Below are 18297 nucleotides of genomic sequence, written 5' to 3'. Positions count from 1 at the left end.
GCTAAAGTAAGACTATGCGGCTCCTTCTAGGTTTTGATCAGTATAAAACGACCCCGAATGGCTCTTTGACTGTAAAAGGTTGCCGACCCCTCTGCTAGACTTTAGCCAAGTTAGCGTGCTCATTATTCGTGTAACTCCCAGCCCTACTACTAACTTGTCTGTAAAACGTTAAAGAACAAAATAAAACAGACCAACACTGCAGCACAATTGCTGATTTTGTGTATTGACAAACCTTATTGTAACTTAGGGCTAGGCTAGGCTAACTCCCTACCCTGCTAATAACATGTAAAATAAACACTGTCTGATATGCTACAATTTAGTGGAGTTAGCACGCTCACATTGCCCAGCCCTGTTTGCAACATGTAAAAAAAACAGACTGATATTGCCAAAAACATACATTAGTGTGACTACTACGCTGACGTCCAATTTCGTTAATAACACGTAAAAAAAACGATGTCTTTACAACACTTAACCTTGTTTGCAACTCATAACAGAAACAGATTGATATTTTGACCGAGTGCCACTCAAAATCGCTTCGACATCCATTAACAGCCTGAATTAATATTAGGCTCTCTGGATTATAAGGCTTGCTGTCATTTTTTGGAAAAAAATATTAAGGCTTTTAAGTGCACCTTATAGTGCGGAAAAAACATTGGTTTATGTCAATTGCAGCATGTCAGAATGCATTCTTACCAATTGTTGTTTTGTTTATATAATGATTTTTACCAGATTAAACAATCAGTCTCTATTGTCTTTTCTGGGATGACATCAGTGTTTGCTCTTTCTGCCAAAGCATCTGCTGGATGCAGGAATATTGAACCACAAGAAACTCCAGGGCCAGGACAACTTTAGCTGAACTGATACTAAAGTCAGAAACAAACGTTGCTACTATTTGATTTCTTATTAACTGGGAGCCTTCAGCTATCAGGCGGATGTCTTGTGTAAGCTGCTCCCTGCTTAGCTTTAGAAAGGAACTTTATTTGTACAGCAGCTTTAATAGTCAGAGGCGTTTGTGAGGGTTTTTGCTGAGGTGCAGAAAGTACTGGTAGCAATAAAGCAAAACAAAATAAAAGTATTAAAAAATAGTTGACTGGTGCAGGTAGTGGAAAGAAGGTATTTTTTATTTCAAATTAGGTTAAAAAGGAAGCATTACCTCTGGCAGGTCTGATCTAGATCTGGTTTCCTCTAACAGTTAATTTGGTTTGGTAGCTGTGAAAGTTCAATTGAATTTAAATTTGGACCAAACAAGATAAATTTAAGGACCCTCTTACAAATGAATTTTTCTATTTACTTGCAAGTAAACTGTGGTTCAGTTTACGTCAATATAAATGCAAATAGACTTTCCACGTACCAGAAACAGTAAAAGTATTAAAGGGAAAGTCTGAAGAACCTTGAAGTTTCTGCTGGGTAAATGTGGTATAGTGAGGAGCAGCAGGTGCTTATTAATATATTATAGTAACATCTTCCAATAATGGCTGGTCTCTAATAGACGCCGGTCTCTGATAGACACTGGTCCAACAGGTGTTTGTTACTGTAGACGCCAGTCTCTAGACGCCTTGTCAAACAAGTGTCAGCTTCTAATTGACGCCAGGTAGATGGCACAGTTGGGTTTTTTTTCCTGTTCTTACTGCAATTCTGTGCTTTGCAGGTCAGCTGTTCCTTCCTTCCTGCTGCTCTCTGTGGAGGAGTGCACAGCTGCCTGCACTTTGTAATTAAGACTATTTAAGTTGCAACCTTTCAGTCCTCCATGTCGGTGCGTCCCAGTTAGGACTGTGAGTTTCCTGATTAAGTCAACACTGAGGTTTGTGTGTCTTTTATTTTTTTCTTAGTCTTTCGGTTTTTTGTAATTTTGCAGTTTTCCCTTTTGTGAGGTGTTTTTGTTATTAATTAAAGTCCGTCTGCTGCTTTTCCGAGTCAAAGCCTGGTTCTCTCTGCACCTGGGTTGTTGTCACTCCAGCTGTCACAGTCAAATAGGTATTTAACACTTTAGATGCCAATCTCTAACAGACATCAATCTCTAATAGACTACAGTCTCTAATAGACTACGGTCTCTAATAGACGCCAGTCTCTAATAGACTACGGTCTCTAATAGACTACGGTCTCTAATAGACTACGGTCTCTAATAGACGCCAATCTCTAATAGACTATGGTCTCTAATAGACTACAGTCTCTAATAGACGCCAATCTCTAATAGACTACGGTCTCTAATAGACTACGGTCTCTAATAGACTACAGTCTCTAATAGACTACGGTCTCTAATAGACTACGGTCTCTAATAGACTACGATCTCTAATAGACTACGGTCTCTAATAGACCGACTTTCTTAAACAGATATTCTGGATAATTAATATAAAAAAGTCTAAATAAGCGTTTTTAAAACACTTATCCCTTTAAAAGTAAGAATATTTTCCAGAAAAGAGAGCTTCCGATCTGCAGCAGCTCGTCTGACAGAGCCTCCGACAGGAGGACTGGTCAGCGGTCATGGGGATAGGAAGTGGTGCCCGACCCTTCTAAACTCTCGCAGATCCAAGCGGGCCAGTGCTTCATGTAATCGCCGCGTTTGCTGACCAGAACTCTGTGCATTTACTTTATAAAAGGCAGCTGAGGACGCGGGGTGGGTGCTCTGGTCTGATCCCGCGGGGAGAACGGAGGATCAGACCAGAGCATACACATTTGTATGTAATTTTTAAACATTTGCATGTGAAATTAATTTCAATTTGTGCATGTGTAAATTGCATTTTTTTTTAATTTTGTAATTTTTTTTACTTATGCACAAAACGTATATGAGTCACAAATCAAGAATTACGTATGCACAAATAAGAGTAAGTCTATTTTCTCTCCATAAATAAATGATGGTCTCCAATAGACACATATCCCAGGCCAGCTGCCACATTTTTGGAATCGACGCCGGGGCTACTATTAGAACATATATGGTCGTCACTTTTCTTCTTCTTGCCTTTTTCATCCTAATCCGGATTTCTATCAGACAATAGTGCCCCTAAATGATCTGCTGTTGGAACTGCATCCTTTTTTCCAGGCAGTCTAGTCTGCTTCACTCTTCGGTTCTCTGCTGAGAGCGCCGTGTGTGCACGCAAACTAAACCAGAGAATGGACAGAGTAGTGGGAGGCATTTATTAGCATTCCAGCCGACTGTCAAAGAGCAGGAGCCCTAGAGCAGTGAAAGCCTTCCGTGGCAGGCGCTGTCCGCTCATTTATGCCTTTTAGGCAAAACAGAACTTTTCAAATCTCTGGTTTTTTTTGTATTTTATTGAAATATTTATGACAAACTGGTTTAAAGGTTCAAAATCTGGATTATAGCTGAACATAAATGGACAGTCTTTAACTTTTTTCACCACTATAAAAATGGTTACTGACTACTAATTCAGTAATAGGATGAAATTAAAGTGCAGAAAGCTTTTGATTTTAAGTCCCACTCCAATCATATATTAAACTATTTTCAAAGAGTTTTTTTTAAAATATGATTATGATATTTTTAACCAAAATTAAAAAAAAAAAATCTGTCGTTCATTAGAAATTCACCTCTGTGTTGTCAGGGGATCGTGGGTATGTAGCAGCCCCGCCCCCACCTATACCTGAGAACTGTTTATGAACTCTCCAGCTAGCTTATGGCTCTTCATGATCCCAATCTGACATTACTGGAGATATCCAGACATACATAAAACTAAACAAAGACGTACATGGATCTATTCGTCTGCACATGGATGCATCAGAATGGAATGGAGGGAGCTTGTGGCCGAATAGCATATTTTTTACATCACAAACAAGCTTTAAGCAGAAAGCAGATATTCTTGTAGTTTTTCATAGAAGGGACAGATTTAGGAATAAAGATGTGGCAATAATCTTTATTTTCAATAAGCGTTTTTTAAAAAGATAAAGTAAAACCTTTCTAAAAAGGACATCACAAGTATCCAAAACAGTGCCAAATCAACAATATGGTCACTTTTCTCTAAATACTGTATCTCTGCCGGTTCTGAGTCTCTGAGACTTTGTGACCTTTCAGTGTTTTAGCATACAAATGAAATGTCTCTTATCTTTTAGCTTTACTGCACACACAGCTCTGATTCCCACTGAGGAGAGGCGGAAAGGAAAAGGAGGACAGACCTGCACTAATGAACACTCATTTATAACATGACCTTAGGAGGAATGCCTCATGCGTTAATCAAAGCTGACTTGAAGGGAGAAAAACACAAAAACTGAGTAGAGCTCCAGGTGAATTTTAAACGTTTTTATTTCTTGATGTAACCGGTGGACGACAGACGGATATTGAAAAACGGGACTTCTGACTGAGCTGTGGATCTCTCTAAATCTTTATTAGGGCTTTGGATGGCCGGACTCCCAGCATATGGATGGTTACGGACCATGGAAAACAGGATTCCACAAGCCGTTCGTCCAATTAATTACTATCCTGTTTGGGGAAATAAAGTCTCCGTATCTGGCTGTGCCATCACACAGGAACCTTTCACCTTCTCTGATGGTCAGGGAGTTTCAAATCCAGCTCGGGAGCGGGCTGGCCCATCTCCAACACACATCCAATTAAAACTGCGTAGAAGCTTAAATAAGGAAATCTCAAACTTAATTAGTTTTGTGAGAACTTTTCTTAAACAAAGAGGAGATAGGAGCAAGCTGCTTCTGCTTAAAAAAACTTCTATCTTTAATTTTTTAAAAGCAATATGTTGTCCATGCAGACGAAGGAAAGCAAAACTCATCCTAGCTGAAGGCAGTTTTTCAGGTCGTGACCTTCAGCTGGTGTTTCCACTGGGGTCTGAAGTAAAGCATGCACAGCAGCAGCTGGGGTGCAGCTAAGCCCACAGCTTTGCACAGAAAGAGCGCGCCGGTGTGGGCGCTCCAATCAACGCCTCGCTCGCTGCTTTGTGGGAGCTGCAGCCCACAGCAGGCAGATCCTGGCTGTTTTGGAGGAGATTTGAAGTTTGCCTTTCCGCCTCTGTTTCTCTGCCGGGTGTTTCAAGAAACACGTCAGCTCAGATCAACATTAAGACGCGCCGGAAGAAAGCCGAGAACGCCCTCGTCCAGCACAACAGCGAGGCACCCACGAGTGCAGCTGGAAGGAAGACTCCAGCGCAGCAAGACTTTAAACACAGAGAAGTTCTCATAAGGGAACAGTCAGACTGGTTTAGTAAGCAACAAAAAAAGAAAATATTTCAATTGGAATATTATTGTTCCATCAGATCTGCAGCTAGATTATTTCATAAAATAATTTATTAAAACATCTCCTCAAAAATGATTGCTGATGAACAATTATCTGTAACATTAGTTAAGACTAAAAATGTTCCCAATTAAGATACACAGGTCAGTTTGTGGTATTTGGGCAAAGCAGCCAAATATTCCAGAGATATTTTCCTCCTTAAATTTATGCTCATGTCCAGATTACCGTTGGTGCTTCCTGGTTGGCTTCAGGAATCGAGGGTGGGGTCTTGCTAGGGATATGATTCAAATTTAACCAACAGAAACAAAAGACAAAAAATAAATAAAAATAAAAAACAGAGAAGAGATGGATCCACCTGGTCCAAAGACAAAGAATAGAACTAGATGAAAAAGAAGATGGGCTTCCAGAGCTTTACATACCAAAATATTGAATAAATCACAATAAATTAAGCAAATAAAAAGTAGAAAGACTTAACAGGATAGAACTGGTTTGTAGTTCCAAAGTAGATTAATTCTTTTTTTTTCATTCAACAGTGTTTTTTTTCTTAAAGCATTCACTATTGCTGTAACAGCTTTATTTTTAAAAGTTATTTAAATAGAATTAGAATTTACTGCATTTTAAACAGTTTTTTGTATTTAAATAAAACTTCATTTTGAAAAAAATTCTAGATCTTCCTTGTGAGTTTTAATTTACAGTTGCCAGATGCATAGATCTAAAAATCACAATATTCAAAAAGCCATTAACGGCTCAAGAACATTCAAATCTGTGCGCCAGAACTACAAAAATGTCTTTACAGCTTTAATTGTATTTTTAATTAACACATTTTAATCTTTGAATGCTTTTATGGTGTTTTTCAGTTTTTTTAGATCTTCTTGTGTTGTTAAATGCAGGGAGTTGTCCACTATTGAATTTCTTACCAATGTTTCTATCCATCTAAAGAAAAAAAAAAAGTCATATTGCCTCAAGGAGATAATGCAAAATTATAGAAACCATTTATTTCTGGGTAACTAAAGATGTAAATTACATAACTCTTAATAATTTGTTATGTTTAACTTTATGTTTTGTATATGGTACAAAATGAGATCCAAACAGGCTAACATTCTGTTAGCATCAGAGCTAACAGGCATATTGGTTATGTCTGTATTTTATCCAGGCTGGGGACGGTTACAGGGAGACAGAGACTTTGACCTTCTTGTGGCTGCATAGTTAGGCAGTAGGGCTTTTCCCAAAGACCCGCAACTTGCTCTTTAATATTAATAATATAATATTAATATTATGACTGAATAAGCTGAATTACATAATAGACATAAAGTCAGGGTTTCCTTATTCTGCAGGAAACTCTATGGACAGCCCATCTTTGATTGTGTAAAATGTCAAATTTGGTTGGGTGTAGATGACGGATGCATACATTTTAGTGTCTGTATGCATTCAAATGAGCTCTGTTATTGATAAAATCCCAGCTGTTGCCGCGGTTTGCCATTTTCCTGGGTTTGATCGGGTGAAAGAGCGGTGTCGGTTAGCATAGATGAGCTTCATTTAACTTTATGTAGCTATAAGAATTCACAATGTGCAGTCAAACCTAATAAACTCAACACACCAGGGAGGCAAAGCCGGCACTTCGGCAGATTTAAGGGAATCTTCATAATCTTTTTTTACCTCCATCAGCCGAAACCTCGTTGGCGCTAAAGGCTGAGAATGGAAAAAAAAAAAAAACTTCCTTTGACATTTTAATCTTCACTACTTTGAGTTTGTAGCATCTTTCACACAAGTAATTTAAATTTTCAGTGCGGCGAACTTCCACTTTCAGCACAGCTGAGATGAACGGCGGCTGAGAGCAAAGAGGCAAAGAAGAAAGGGGAGCTAAAGAAGACCAATACCCGTGTGGCGGGGGCCGACCGCGGCGAGAACCCGCTGCCTGTTCTCCGTCCGATAACCGCTCCTTGTCATCCCAAAGAGAATTTAATCTGCAGCATGGGACATGGGAGCAAAAGTCCACAACAAGCTACAGCTACTCAGAGCCCCGGGTGGAGACCGAGGTTTCTGCACAACAGTGGAGCATCTTTGGCCTGTTTTAAGGCGGAATTGCTTTTTTTTTCTGTCTAATGTTGTATTTTAGGTGTGCACAGCTGCACAGGAGTGTTAAAGAGATCAAAAATTCATCGTGATGCAGGTGTGAACGCTGAAGGTGCTGAAACAACAGAAAGTGTTGAAGAATCCTTCAAAGCTTCTAAAGGTGACCAAAACTCAGTAAGATCGTCCAATATAGCACAACACCATAAAAAAGAAGAGCCAAATTCAAACCAATATGAAGAGTTTGTATCTTAAACAGTCCAAAGTTTCTAAAGGGTTTTCACATTTAAGGATAAACCGTAAACATGAGGAAAAAAGGAGAAGAAGACGCAGGAATCTGCTGATAGTGCTGAATGTTTACACAGAAAACAGTTAAAAGTATGAGGGAGCTTTAAAGGAGCTGAAGACGATCTGAAAATTTCACAAGTTGTGCCTTTAGTTTGCCCTTCTGGCTACGTTTTGGTCCCATGTTGAGTTAGAAGAAATGAAGTAAAAACGAAAAACGATCAAGTCGTTCTTGTTGGAGGTTAGTCTCTCCCATCCCCCATTAAAGTCTTAGACACATGCACCTGTGACGGGGGTTGACCTGCACAGCTGTTTGGGTTTTTTATATGAAATGAAACCTTTTTTTAAAATACTTTTATACGTTGTTGCACTTTTATATCTTTTACAAACACACCGATAAATGCATTTGCTTATCTTAATCAACATGGAACTCCAGACCAGCTGAAACCATTTAGGAACCATTAGTACTTTTCCACTAACCGAACAGGTTAGCTCATTTTTTGGCTGGCAGACACCCTGTATCGTAAAGCCAGTTGCGACTAAAGCTCAAGTTTTCCCTACGTCTCACCTGTGGTTTCAATTTGCTTAAAAGAGTAAAAGTAGTCAGCAAAGTTTGATGCCTCTTCCCTTCCCGCAGCATCCGTAGAGGTTCTGATCCGGCTGCAAAGTCCGACTGTTTTATTGAAGCGGTCATTAGTCTTTGGCGCTCATCGCTCTTGTGCGCAGCCCTGGGCTTTCAATATTACATCACTTATCAGCCCCATTATGTGCAAATGACTCTCTAAGTCTGAACCTTTAATACAAAATATATCAATTACACTGACAGTGGGACATTTGCATGGAGCGGATATGGAAATGTTTCCTGAAGGCAGCCAGTCGGCACCTGAAGGATGGGAGGGGAAGGTGGAGGGGCGAAAAAAAAAGGAAGATGAAATGAGTACATGAGAGCGGAACTGGAGGTAACGGATGGAAAACGGTGAAAGACACAGAGGAGGAAGTGTGAAACCAGGCGGATTTAATAAGTCTCTATTAACCTTACAATGGAGCTCAGCCATCCATTCAAAGACGTCCATCATCAATGTAAACTCATTTAAATGCTATTGTGTTCGTGTTGCACTGGAACAAGCATGCTTGCTGCTAATGACTGGGAAATGACTATAATTATACGAAATTAAAATGTAAAATACTTTGGTTAATTTCATAATCCATTTTTAATTTGGCACTCAAAGATAATTTAAATGTCAATAACGAACTTAAAGAAATTTTGAAAGCATGCTGTTTCAATATGCAAATGAACCATTCTTATGGAAAATTCTGGATGAGCTTTAAAGGCTTTTATTATGGTGAAAATTTAAGGTTGGAAGTATGCAGCTAAAGCCAAGATGATTGGAGCGTAGAGTTGGAGATGCTGTAGTCACAAAAGCAGCATTTCTTCATATCATAATGACAGAAATGACACAATGTGCAGGTTTGAAAGCTCTTCCAAACATTCAAGATTACATCCAGAGCTTGTAAAAAGGCAAAAAAAGGACTTGACAAATCCGTCTCAGTCGTGTTTCTCGCAAAAGCACAGCTGCAGTTTCAGTTTTCCTCCGTCAAGAACATGACAGGCGTCACAGAAAAAGGAGGAAGCTAAATCTATGGGGAATAAAGCCCTCCAAGGAAATGTACCACTTCAAGCCTTCAAGCGGGTTTTGGGGTTGTATGGCCTTTTGGAGGGTCGTAGACATGATCAGTCTTGCAGTTCTCTTGAGGCCACCTTAAGATTCTCCTCCATGTTGGTTTTGTATTCCACCTGCTGATCCTCAACACTTCACAAGGAGAATCGGAGTCTCTAATTGGTTGACGTGATGTGTCTGCTCTGCCAAGGTTCCAATATTGGAATTCCGAAAACGTTGCAAGATGCCCAAAACCATCTTGATGAACTATAGGACCTCATATCGGTCTGTACCTTGACTTAACATTGCAACACATTATCACTTTCAAGTTGTCACATAAATTGACATGTGGTTAAGGTCCCCTCCACTGCACTTTTTTATGTTTCCAGTGCCCCCAAGTCGTAGTTTTTTGATGTACTGGCTGCTCCAATGAAATCACGGGTCCCCAACCTACGGGCCCCGAACCATAACTGGTCCAGTACCGCGACGCGTAGCTAACCAGTACCCAAACCCTGTACCCCACAGGTGTCGAACTCCTGTCCTGGAGGGCCGCTGTCCTATATGTTTTCCAACCAAGCTGCCATAGAAGCTTCTTATTGGCTAAACACACCTGACCCAGGTAATCAGCAGCAGATAAAGCAAGGCTTCTGGAAAACCAGCTGGATGTCGGCCCTCGAGGTCTTGAGTTTGACACCCCTAAACCTAACTCATCTTCTCTCTACTACAATTCACACCAGACGCACATTTTTCCACGATGGTCGACGGGCGCTTCTGCTAGAGCTTTACCCCATGCTTCTTCTTAGCAGAAACACTGGGAAATACCTACACTTATTTACTGTATCTGCTGCTGAGACACTCAGAAAGAAGTTTGTGTGTTGGGATTGTGTGTTTGTTTTTATCTCTACAGTTTGTTTAGATACAAAAACATGATCGCTTTTGTGAATTGCTGTGGTTTATTGTGAAAAATTGGTCATACTTGTCATATTGGACATATTTTCTCATGTATCTTGATGTAACTTCCTGCCAAAATTAAAGCGGATCACTTGTGGCTCGCGCACAAAATAGACCAGACGCCGAAACGATCTGCTGCACGGCGCGAACCTTCCACAGAGGACCGCGGTGCTCCACACCTTGTGTACACCACTCCACAGGTTAACAAGGGCATCGAATGGAAGCGGCTTCCATTCTGTGCCGCTTTGCAGCGCTTCTGCTTCCAGTGTGAGCCAGGAATTAGGGTGCCGGTACTAGGTTAGGGTAACAGTTGAATAATTACTGGGTTAAGGTTAGGGTACCGGTAATAGGTTAGGATACCTTTGATTTTACGAACAGCCAGCACGTCAAAAGATGACGAGTTGGTGACACCGAAAACGTTAAAAAGTGACGCGAAAGGGGCCTTAACCGAACGTCATTGTCTAAAGACTTGGGGATGAGAATGTTTTGAGCATTGCAACCCGATTCCCCTGACACGTGAATTAGATTTAATGTGAACGCAGCCTTACGTATTGTAAACGTGTTTGCTATAATCAGTTGCCTGCATGCTCATAGAAAAACTTGTTTGTAAACATATTTACTCTATGGGCTCACAGGGTGGTCTATGAAAATTGTTGTACTTCATTAGAAGAAAAATACTTTTTTCAGTAAGAAACTATTTCTTTTCCCAGAGGATCGTGGAGTCGATCCTTTACCTTTGACAACAGTGATGCACTCATCATCAGCGTTGTATTTCAGTAGCACTCACAACCCTGCTGTCCTAACAGCCAATTTTTGACTTTAAAATGTATTTTTGTAACTTTGCATGAGTGGATCCATCATTCAGTTAATTCAAGTTTACCTTTGAAGCCCTTTGAAAGAGTCTAGGCTCATCAAAGGCGACAAGATTCTAAATATAACTGTCAACCCATTCACTACTGTTTGGATCAGGAAGTCAATAGATTCTGGCCAGCCGAACTCTGTAGGGTTTGTGTCGGCTTTAAAGTTCACTCAATCCATAGGACAAGACTATTAGTCGTGGGTTCTTGAATTGATTCTTGAAAATTAATTGAAGAAATGGAGAACAGGTGGGGCAGGGTGGTGACGATTTGGTACCTGGAAAACTGTGGGTGATAAAATCTGGTTTGATTCCTACCAAAAAACTTTCCAAACCATTTCTTCACTTGATCTTCAGATCAGAGGCGGATGTTTCTCTTGCAACTTTTTGCTCCTCATTGATTCTGTTGAGTGCCTTAAAAATCTTCATACTGCTCCTTCAGAAATAATTGAATAGAAATACTACAAACACAATTTCCTCTTTCATTTCTTCCATATAATAACAACTGCAGTCATCATAGATAGCATCGGCGAAGAAGACTTCCAGCTGAGTTCCTATTCTTTATTAATAAGAACAGGAAGAAACGCCAACTTCTTCTGGTTGGCTGTCGATCTCAAGAGCTGATGACTTTTCTTGGAAACAAATAATACATGATAGGCTGTAAGACCGAGACAAAACAGCCATCTCTGATAGCGTTCCCAGAAATGGTTCACATCTGAAAGTTCATCCAGATTTCATTAGCTGCCACCATCTCCAGTAAAGCCTTAAGCTACGTTGACAGTGCCATTGGCAACACACGTTCAAGCAACCTCTTCTAATGAAAAGTCTATGTAGATTTTGGGCTTCCGAGTTCAAAACTCTCGTACACAAATTTGTACGACCGTTTTTGGACTCAACATACAAAATGCACAGCCTCGGTGCCGGCACTTGCTTGCTCTACCGCCATAGCGAGCCAGCCCACTGCGGACAAACCCAATTGGGGCCCACATTTTCTTCCCACTCTTAAACCATATGGAGCCCACATGACCATGCTGGCCAGGATGTACCCATACAGGTGTTGACCTGTATGGATATTGCGGTTTAGTGGGTTGTCTGCACCCGTGGAGAATGGAAAGACAAGTGGCCGCGTCTTAACCCTTGTGCTAACCAAGGCATGTTTACATTAAAAGTGGGGTCATCTGGACCCCACAAGTTAATGTGCTTAACTTTTTTTTTTCCAAGGATATTTTTATCCTCACTGGTGTCCGTGGTAGATATAAAATCCTGTCCACATTTGTCATTGGAGGGATGACACATTAATGTAAGGTTGGGGTCATCTGGACCACACCAGACAGCACGAGGGATACAGGGGGTTGACCAGTATGGATATTGCTGGTTTTTGCGTTGTTTGGGCCAGTGGAGAATGTAAAGAGGAGTGGCTAAATCTAAAGGGGAGGGCAGATGTCTTAAGGACATCATCTAAATGTATGTCCCGACATTGTACATGGGATAAGTGTATTGTACTGTGTGTAAGTTGCAACAATTTATCGCTTACAGGTGGGAATGTTATTTGGTATCCTTATGCCACAATAGTCGTTAATAAGATGCACAAGCTGGCCCCTTACATATCGCGCGCAAATGCCGCATACACGAGGTGTGGGGGTAATATATAAGTACTCTTAGGACACTCCTCGAATCCCCACACAAACTTCACTGAATTCTAACAGTCAAATTTCTGTAAGGTTTTACCTGCGGACAGCCTGTATCCTCTCATAAGGGCAGTTGTGACGAAGGCATATGGTTGAGTTCACAATGATGTGATCCAGGTAAATTCCCCTTTTATTTTCTAGTGAAGGCTCCAGTTCGATTCCCCTTTTAAACATCTAACTGTTATCAAAGGAGCAGCTGAAAGGCTTTCCATCATCCCTGTTTTCCATGCAGATAGTAAGAACACACACATTTACATATGTAAAGAGGGTAAAGTTCCTCTGGCTAAAGCAGATCCATACCATCGAGTTACCTTAATAAATGGAGCTGTTGTCTCTTTGATGCCCTCTTTAGTGCCTCTAAACTGCCTCTAGAAAATGAAGGCAGCATCACTTTGCACAGCAGTCCAAAATGCTTGACCTTGCTTTTTTTCTTTATAAAATAGAAGCTTTAACATATGAATGTTTTTTTTCTCTGTTGTGTCTCGGAAAACAACAGATAAAGTTCACACTCTGGTTTACCAGCTGGTTCCACGTTTCCACCTCTGCAGACGGCCTGAATGACCTGACAGCAAATCAATCTGTCTGTGAGGAAAATCTTTTGAAAGCCTCCCGTTCACCAACCTCAGAGAAATACACGTCAAAGTTAGGCGTTCAGGCCCTGACAGGAGGAATGGTCACTCCGAAGCACATTGCATTAATGACTGCAGGCGGAACCTAACGGTCTCAGACAGAAAGTGAATCCAGAAAAACTGCTTTCTGTTCTGAGGGAAGGATGAAGATGATGGCACAGAAACAGGAAAACACAAGGAGCTGTTTGTTTGTGCCTGGCACAAACATAGAAAAATATTTTTTTTGTTTGTTTTGTTTTGGGTTTTCATAATGGGATTTCTACTCTCCAATTTCCCACAGGGGACTGTTACAGAGCTCATCACTGAGTTTGAGCGAGCCGGGGGGGTGATTGGCCTTGCTTTTGTGGATCCATACTGCAAGGCCTTCGCTGCGGAGCTGCATTAAAGCCCTGCAGGGCACGGCTAACGACCGACCACGTTTTATCAGCTCAGGAGATGTTTTCATTATAGCTGCATAGCACAAATGCAACATTTTCATGTTATATGGCACAAAAAAAATAAAAATTCAGAAGGATTTTTTCACTACACTCTACTTATTTTTATAAACATAAAGATAGAGATCGAAATATTAGAGAAAGTAATAAAATGAAAACTCCAGAACCAGAAGTGCCCCAGTCTAGACCCCTGAGGAACACCAAAATTGATTTTGATGAGACACAGACTTTCTAACGTAGAAAATATTCAAATACAAGTTGTTTTTCTTCATGACACTAAAAAAGTGCAAAATACGCATCAAGCTGTTGTGTTTAACAACAGATTAACCCCTTTAACTCTGTTCTCTGTAACTCTTCAACTATTTACGCCAGGGATAGACAACTCCAGGCCTCGAGGGCCGCTGTGTCTGCATGATTTCCAGATATCCAAGCCCAACTCATGATTCCATTCACTCATTCTGTTGTGGAAAAAATTGATTTTGCAATGTTATCCACCACTTAACATGAAATATTGACGTGGAGAATGCTAAGCCTATTTCATTAACATCAGCCAGAGCAGCGTGCTCCAGCCAATTACACGCCAGGAGCAGGTATATAAAGGCGTGCACAGGCACTTTCTGATAATTGACGCTTTGCTGTGGCGGCGGATTGCTGGTTAGACGTCTTTGTAAGCTGCATTGTTGCTGCTGGGCGACGTAGTGCACTCTACTGGTGAACTGACTGCTCCCCCGTTCTGGTTACTACAGAGTTGAGACATTTCTCTGGCTGACGCAGCTGTCTGCAGGCTCTCCTGGGTTTAATCCCCAGATCGCCAACTGTGTTCCAGCTCGCTTCACTGTAAAACCAATGGATCAATTAACAAATGCTCTGTAAATTGTTTCACTCTAAAATGTCAGCTTTTTTTTATCAAATTAAAATGATGAGTTGATGATTCATTCAACTCAAAAATTCAAAGACATGCTGTTAATTTCCTGATTTCTTGTCATGCTGGATTTAAATTTCCTTTGCTCCCCTAGTGGTGGAATTGTGCATTGCGACCTTTTCTTTAAATGACCATAAATCGCAAGAGGAATGGAAACTTTTTTTCTCTTCACAACTGGGCCAGATTTAACCACTCGTCAGGAGGTCTGTTTGACAGTTTTATGTACAGTGTACCTTCGTTTATCGCAGGAGATATATTAAAAATAACTTGCGATAGACAAATCCACAAAGTTGCACTCTTCCTTTTTTTACAATCATTTTTGATGTTTCAAGGATTTAAACATATCACAACACAATTTCTAAACTGACACACGTTGGAAAAAACACAGTTTTATGCTGTTTAAACTCAAAGTTCAAACATTTGTAGAAAACAAATCCAGTATTGTAGAATTAAAACAAAGATCTGGAAGAGTTCAAATATTTATATATATGTCGCAAATTGAACACATCTTGAAGCAGAATGAAATCGGACTTTAAAGAAAAAAAACACATTGCACTAAAATATCTGGACAACAGCGAGAAAGGTGAACCGTGTTTTAGCAATGTAATGTGAATGTATCTGAATAAAGTGACAACACTTTAATCTGAAAGTCTGTCAGACCAAATGAGTAAAAGTCCCTTTTTCTGTCTGCGTGGGGTTGTGTGGCTCTCCGTCACGCTGCTGGTGCTCAATGCATGAAGCCAAATGGGTCTCAGCAGAGGTTGCTCTGGTAATGAGATCTCACACAGATACAGCGAGGATGTCGCCTCTCGTCGAGTCGCGGCTGAAACTAACATCCGAGCTCATCCTCCTCAATAGTGGTGGGAAAAGATGAAAAGCAGCCTCTGCGGCTCTGCCGGCCCCTGAAGAAAACCAGGAAGTGTAATCAGCAATGACCCGTGCTAGACTCCACCAATCCCACCGAGTTCCTTCAGCTGGGGTCTCCGAGGACCCCGGCCTGGAACAGCAGAACGAGTTCTTGATAGCTGCCAGTGAATGATGAAACCTCCTTCCCACAAACGCCCATCATTTCACCGAGCCGCCGGCAGCAGCGGCGGTGCGAAGAAAAACGGCCGCCTTAAACGAACAGAATGTAAAATGTCAGAGTGGATTGGATGCAGTCCACTCATGTTGATGCATGACAAAGTTAAACATGGAGGGAGGAGGGGCGGAGTGAGGAAAATGCGCTGTCAAGGAAGCCGGCGATTGGAAAACGGGTTGATGAGACGTAAATCTCCGCACACGTTAACATCTAGCAGCCGGAAATGAGGCCGTTCAGTGGAGGAAGCAGCGACTTCATGAGTCGCTCTTTCAAATCGCGGAAGGTCTGATCAGAAACACCTCTCCAGGTGAGGTCTGACTAAGAAGAAACTCACATACAGGTCAAATCTAAATGCTGGAACTTTTAAAATCTAGAGCAGTTTTTCTGTATAAATCTAAAAAGAGCTCCCTCCCCCCACACAGGTTACGCTGTCCTGACACCCTCCCCCGAGGAGGACTGCTGGGACGCTGAACAGCAACTTTCCCCTCGTCGGGAAGATCTGATCCCATCACGCAAAATGCTGACGCCCATGGCTGTTAATCTTAAATTAGGGGGGCATGCCAGGCATTCCACTTGAGAGGGATGGGGGGTCACACAGAGCCACAGGAAGGCATGACAAACAAGGCGATGGATTCTTGACGTTCCTTCTTCAGTATAATAAGATTAAAGTCAAGCTTTTTTGACTCTTTTCGAAACTTTTAACTAGGGCTAGACGATATGGAATTTTTTATATCTTGATAACGTTTTTTTAGTATCTTGCGATAACAATATATATCAATATTAAGGCTGGGAATCTGAGGGTATAGCTCACGATACGATGGATTCACCATATCGATAGTATCTCGATATGGCAAACATTGCAATAATCAATATATTACTTTAGTAATCTATGATATATAACGATTTTTTACAAACAAACAAAACTTTACACGGAAATACTTCAGGGGTTTTACTTTTTGAACTTTTGAACAAAATGAGAGATAATAAACAAAAGTAATTAGATGCAAACATTTACTCACCATGTGGCGAATAACTCTCTAACTTTTACTCGCCATAGAGGAGAAAATCCTCACAGCTGGTGAGAATAAATTTAGGGCCCTTCAAAATAAAAGTCTATCACGATAGACTGATTCATCTATTGAAAAAAAGATATAAATCGGTATCGTTTTATCGCCCAGTCCTACTTCTAACTGCAACTGTCAAATACAGTGGTGGAAGAATAATGGGAGGGTAATATTATGCTTGATACAAAAAAAAAGTCTTTAAACTTTAGAGGATTGTGTTGGTAGTTGTTGAACCAAGACAGACAGAAGCCATGCATTCAACATAAAAAAACGACTTAAATTGCACCCTCCCTCTGCTTTTAACCCCATCCTTCTAAGAAAACCTGTTTCAGCAAATTTCCACCTGTTGCTCTCCAGCAAGAGCTCAGTCTGACCAACTGTTTAGCACGCCCCCCTCAAACACACTAAAGCAGGTGTTTCCAGGCTGGATGAAATGTCACAGCTGACGTTTCTCTCCTTTCTCGAACTCGAATGGTGTAGCAGTGACTAAAAGCTCCTTTTTTTTTTATAGAATTTGAACATTTAAAGAGCTACGCTAAGCTTCACCTCGCAGCAGATCTGGGGTCGGGTGCGGCCAGTTGTAGGTTCTGATGAGCTGCCAGTCAAAGTCGTCCTCTTGGCCCTGTCGGTACTCGCACAGGCCCGGGTCCGAGTCCTCGTCAAAGCTGCAGCCGGCTGGAGACAGAAACATTAAAAAAAGGAGCAGAATTAGGACCAAAAACAAGCAGAATAGATTTTTATTTTGAAAAGGAAATCAAGACAATCAAATCAGCTTTTTGAAGGTTTCTAGACTATGAACAGCAAACCTTCAACTGCTATTACTCTAAAAAGCTTCCTGTTTTCCTCAAATTAGGAATATTTGGTTAAAAGTTTCTTCTCATGAATGATAGCTAAGTGAGCAAAGCAGGAAACAAATAGTAAAATAATGTTTCTGCAGGACACAGCACAATATCTACGTTGAAATCAGGTGAAAAACCAGTTGCTAACATTAATGCAGTCTAAAAGCAAAGGTTCAGCTCAAGGTCTTTTGCAGAATAAAACCTTGTGAAAGTAAAACAAGACTATTACCCATATAATGACACAAAAAATGACTTATGAATGTAAAAAGTGGAAAAATATACACTGGAACATGAACACTAATAGAGCTTCATGCTGCCTGCACAAAGCGGCATTACCCTCCCGCCCCCCGCCGCCCCTCCTGTTGGTGTAATTCCCCTAATACATGAAATCTTTGTGGCTCTAAAGTAAATTCCAGCTGCCGCTCTGCACCACAGTCTGTCCATTCCCTTAAAAACCTGCCACCATTTGGTGCAATTAGCCCTGTGGTGCAAAAATGACCCCAGAGCCACAGGTCACCAGGAAGCTGGAGATAATGGGCATCAGCACCAGAACAGCTCGGATGGGAGGGGTCTTTAGACCGGTGAAGGACAACAACACCCCGGCACTCAGTCTGTGAAGGTGACCCGACCCTGTC

The 18297-nt window shown here is 41.0% G+C and overlaps 1 protein-coding gene and 1 long non-coding RNA gene across 10 annotated transcripts in view; both read right to left on the bottom strand.

Moving 5' to 3' along the window:
* The window catches only part of ptprua (protein tyrosine phosphatase receptor type Ua), a 206453-nt gene that overhangs the window by 124923 nt on the left and 63233 nt on the right, over nucleotides 1-18297 (bottom strand). For all 9 annotated transcript variants that reach the window (XM_036214365.1, XM_024298204.2, XM_024298216.2 and 6 more), the window contains exon 2: nucleotides 17370-17498. In XM_036214365.1, the coding sequence (XP_036070258.1) occupies nucleotides 17370-17498 (129 nt within the window). The remainder of the gene's footprint in view (nucleotides 1-17369; nucleotides 17499-18297) is intronic.
* Nucleotides 4310-5815, bottom strand: LOC112162433. Its single transcript, XR_002922066.2, has 2 exons — nucleotides 5411-5815; nucleotides 4310-5108 (listed from the first exon to the last, which is right to left on the bottom strand). It is a non-coding gene; the product is annotated as an uncharacterized LOC112162433 (long non-coding RNA).

The sequence above is a fragment of the Oryzias melastigma genome, linkage group LG11 (assembly GCF_002922805.2).
Source record: "Oryzias melastigma strain HK-1 linkage group LG11, ASM292280v2, whole genome shotgun sequence".
Taxonomy (NCBI): domain Eukaryota; kingdom Metazoa; phylum Chordata; class Actinopteri; order Beloniformes; family Adrianichthyidae; genus Oryzias; species Oryzias melastigma.
Note: the sequence above shows the minus strand (reverse complement) of the source record. Positions and strands in the feature narration are given on the sequence as shown.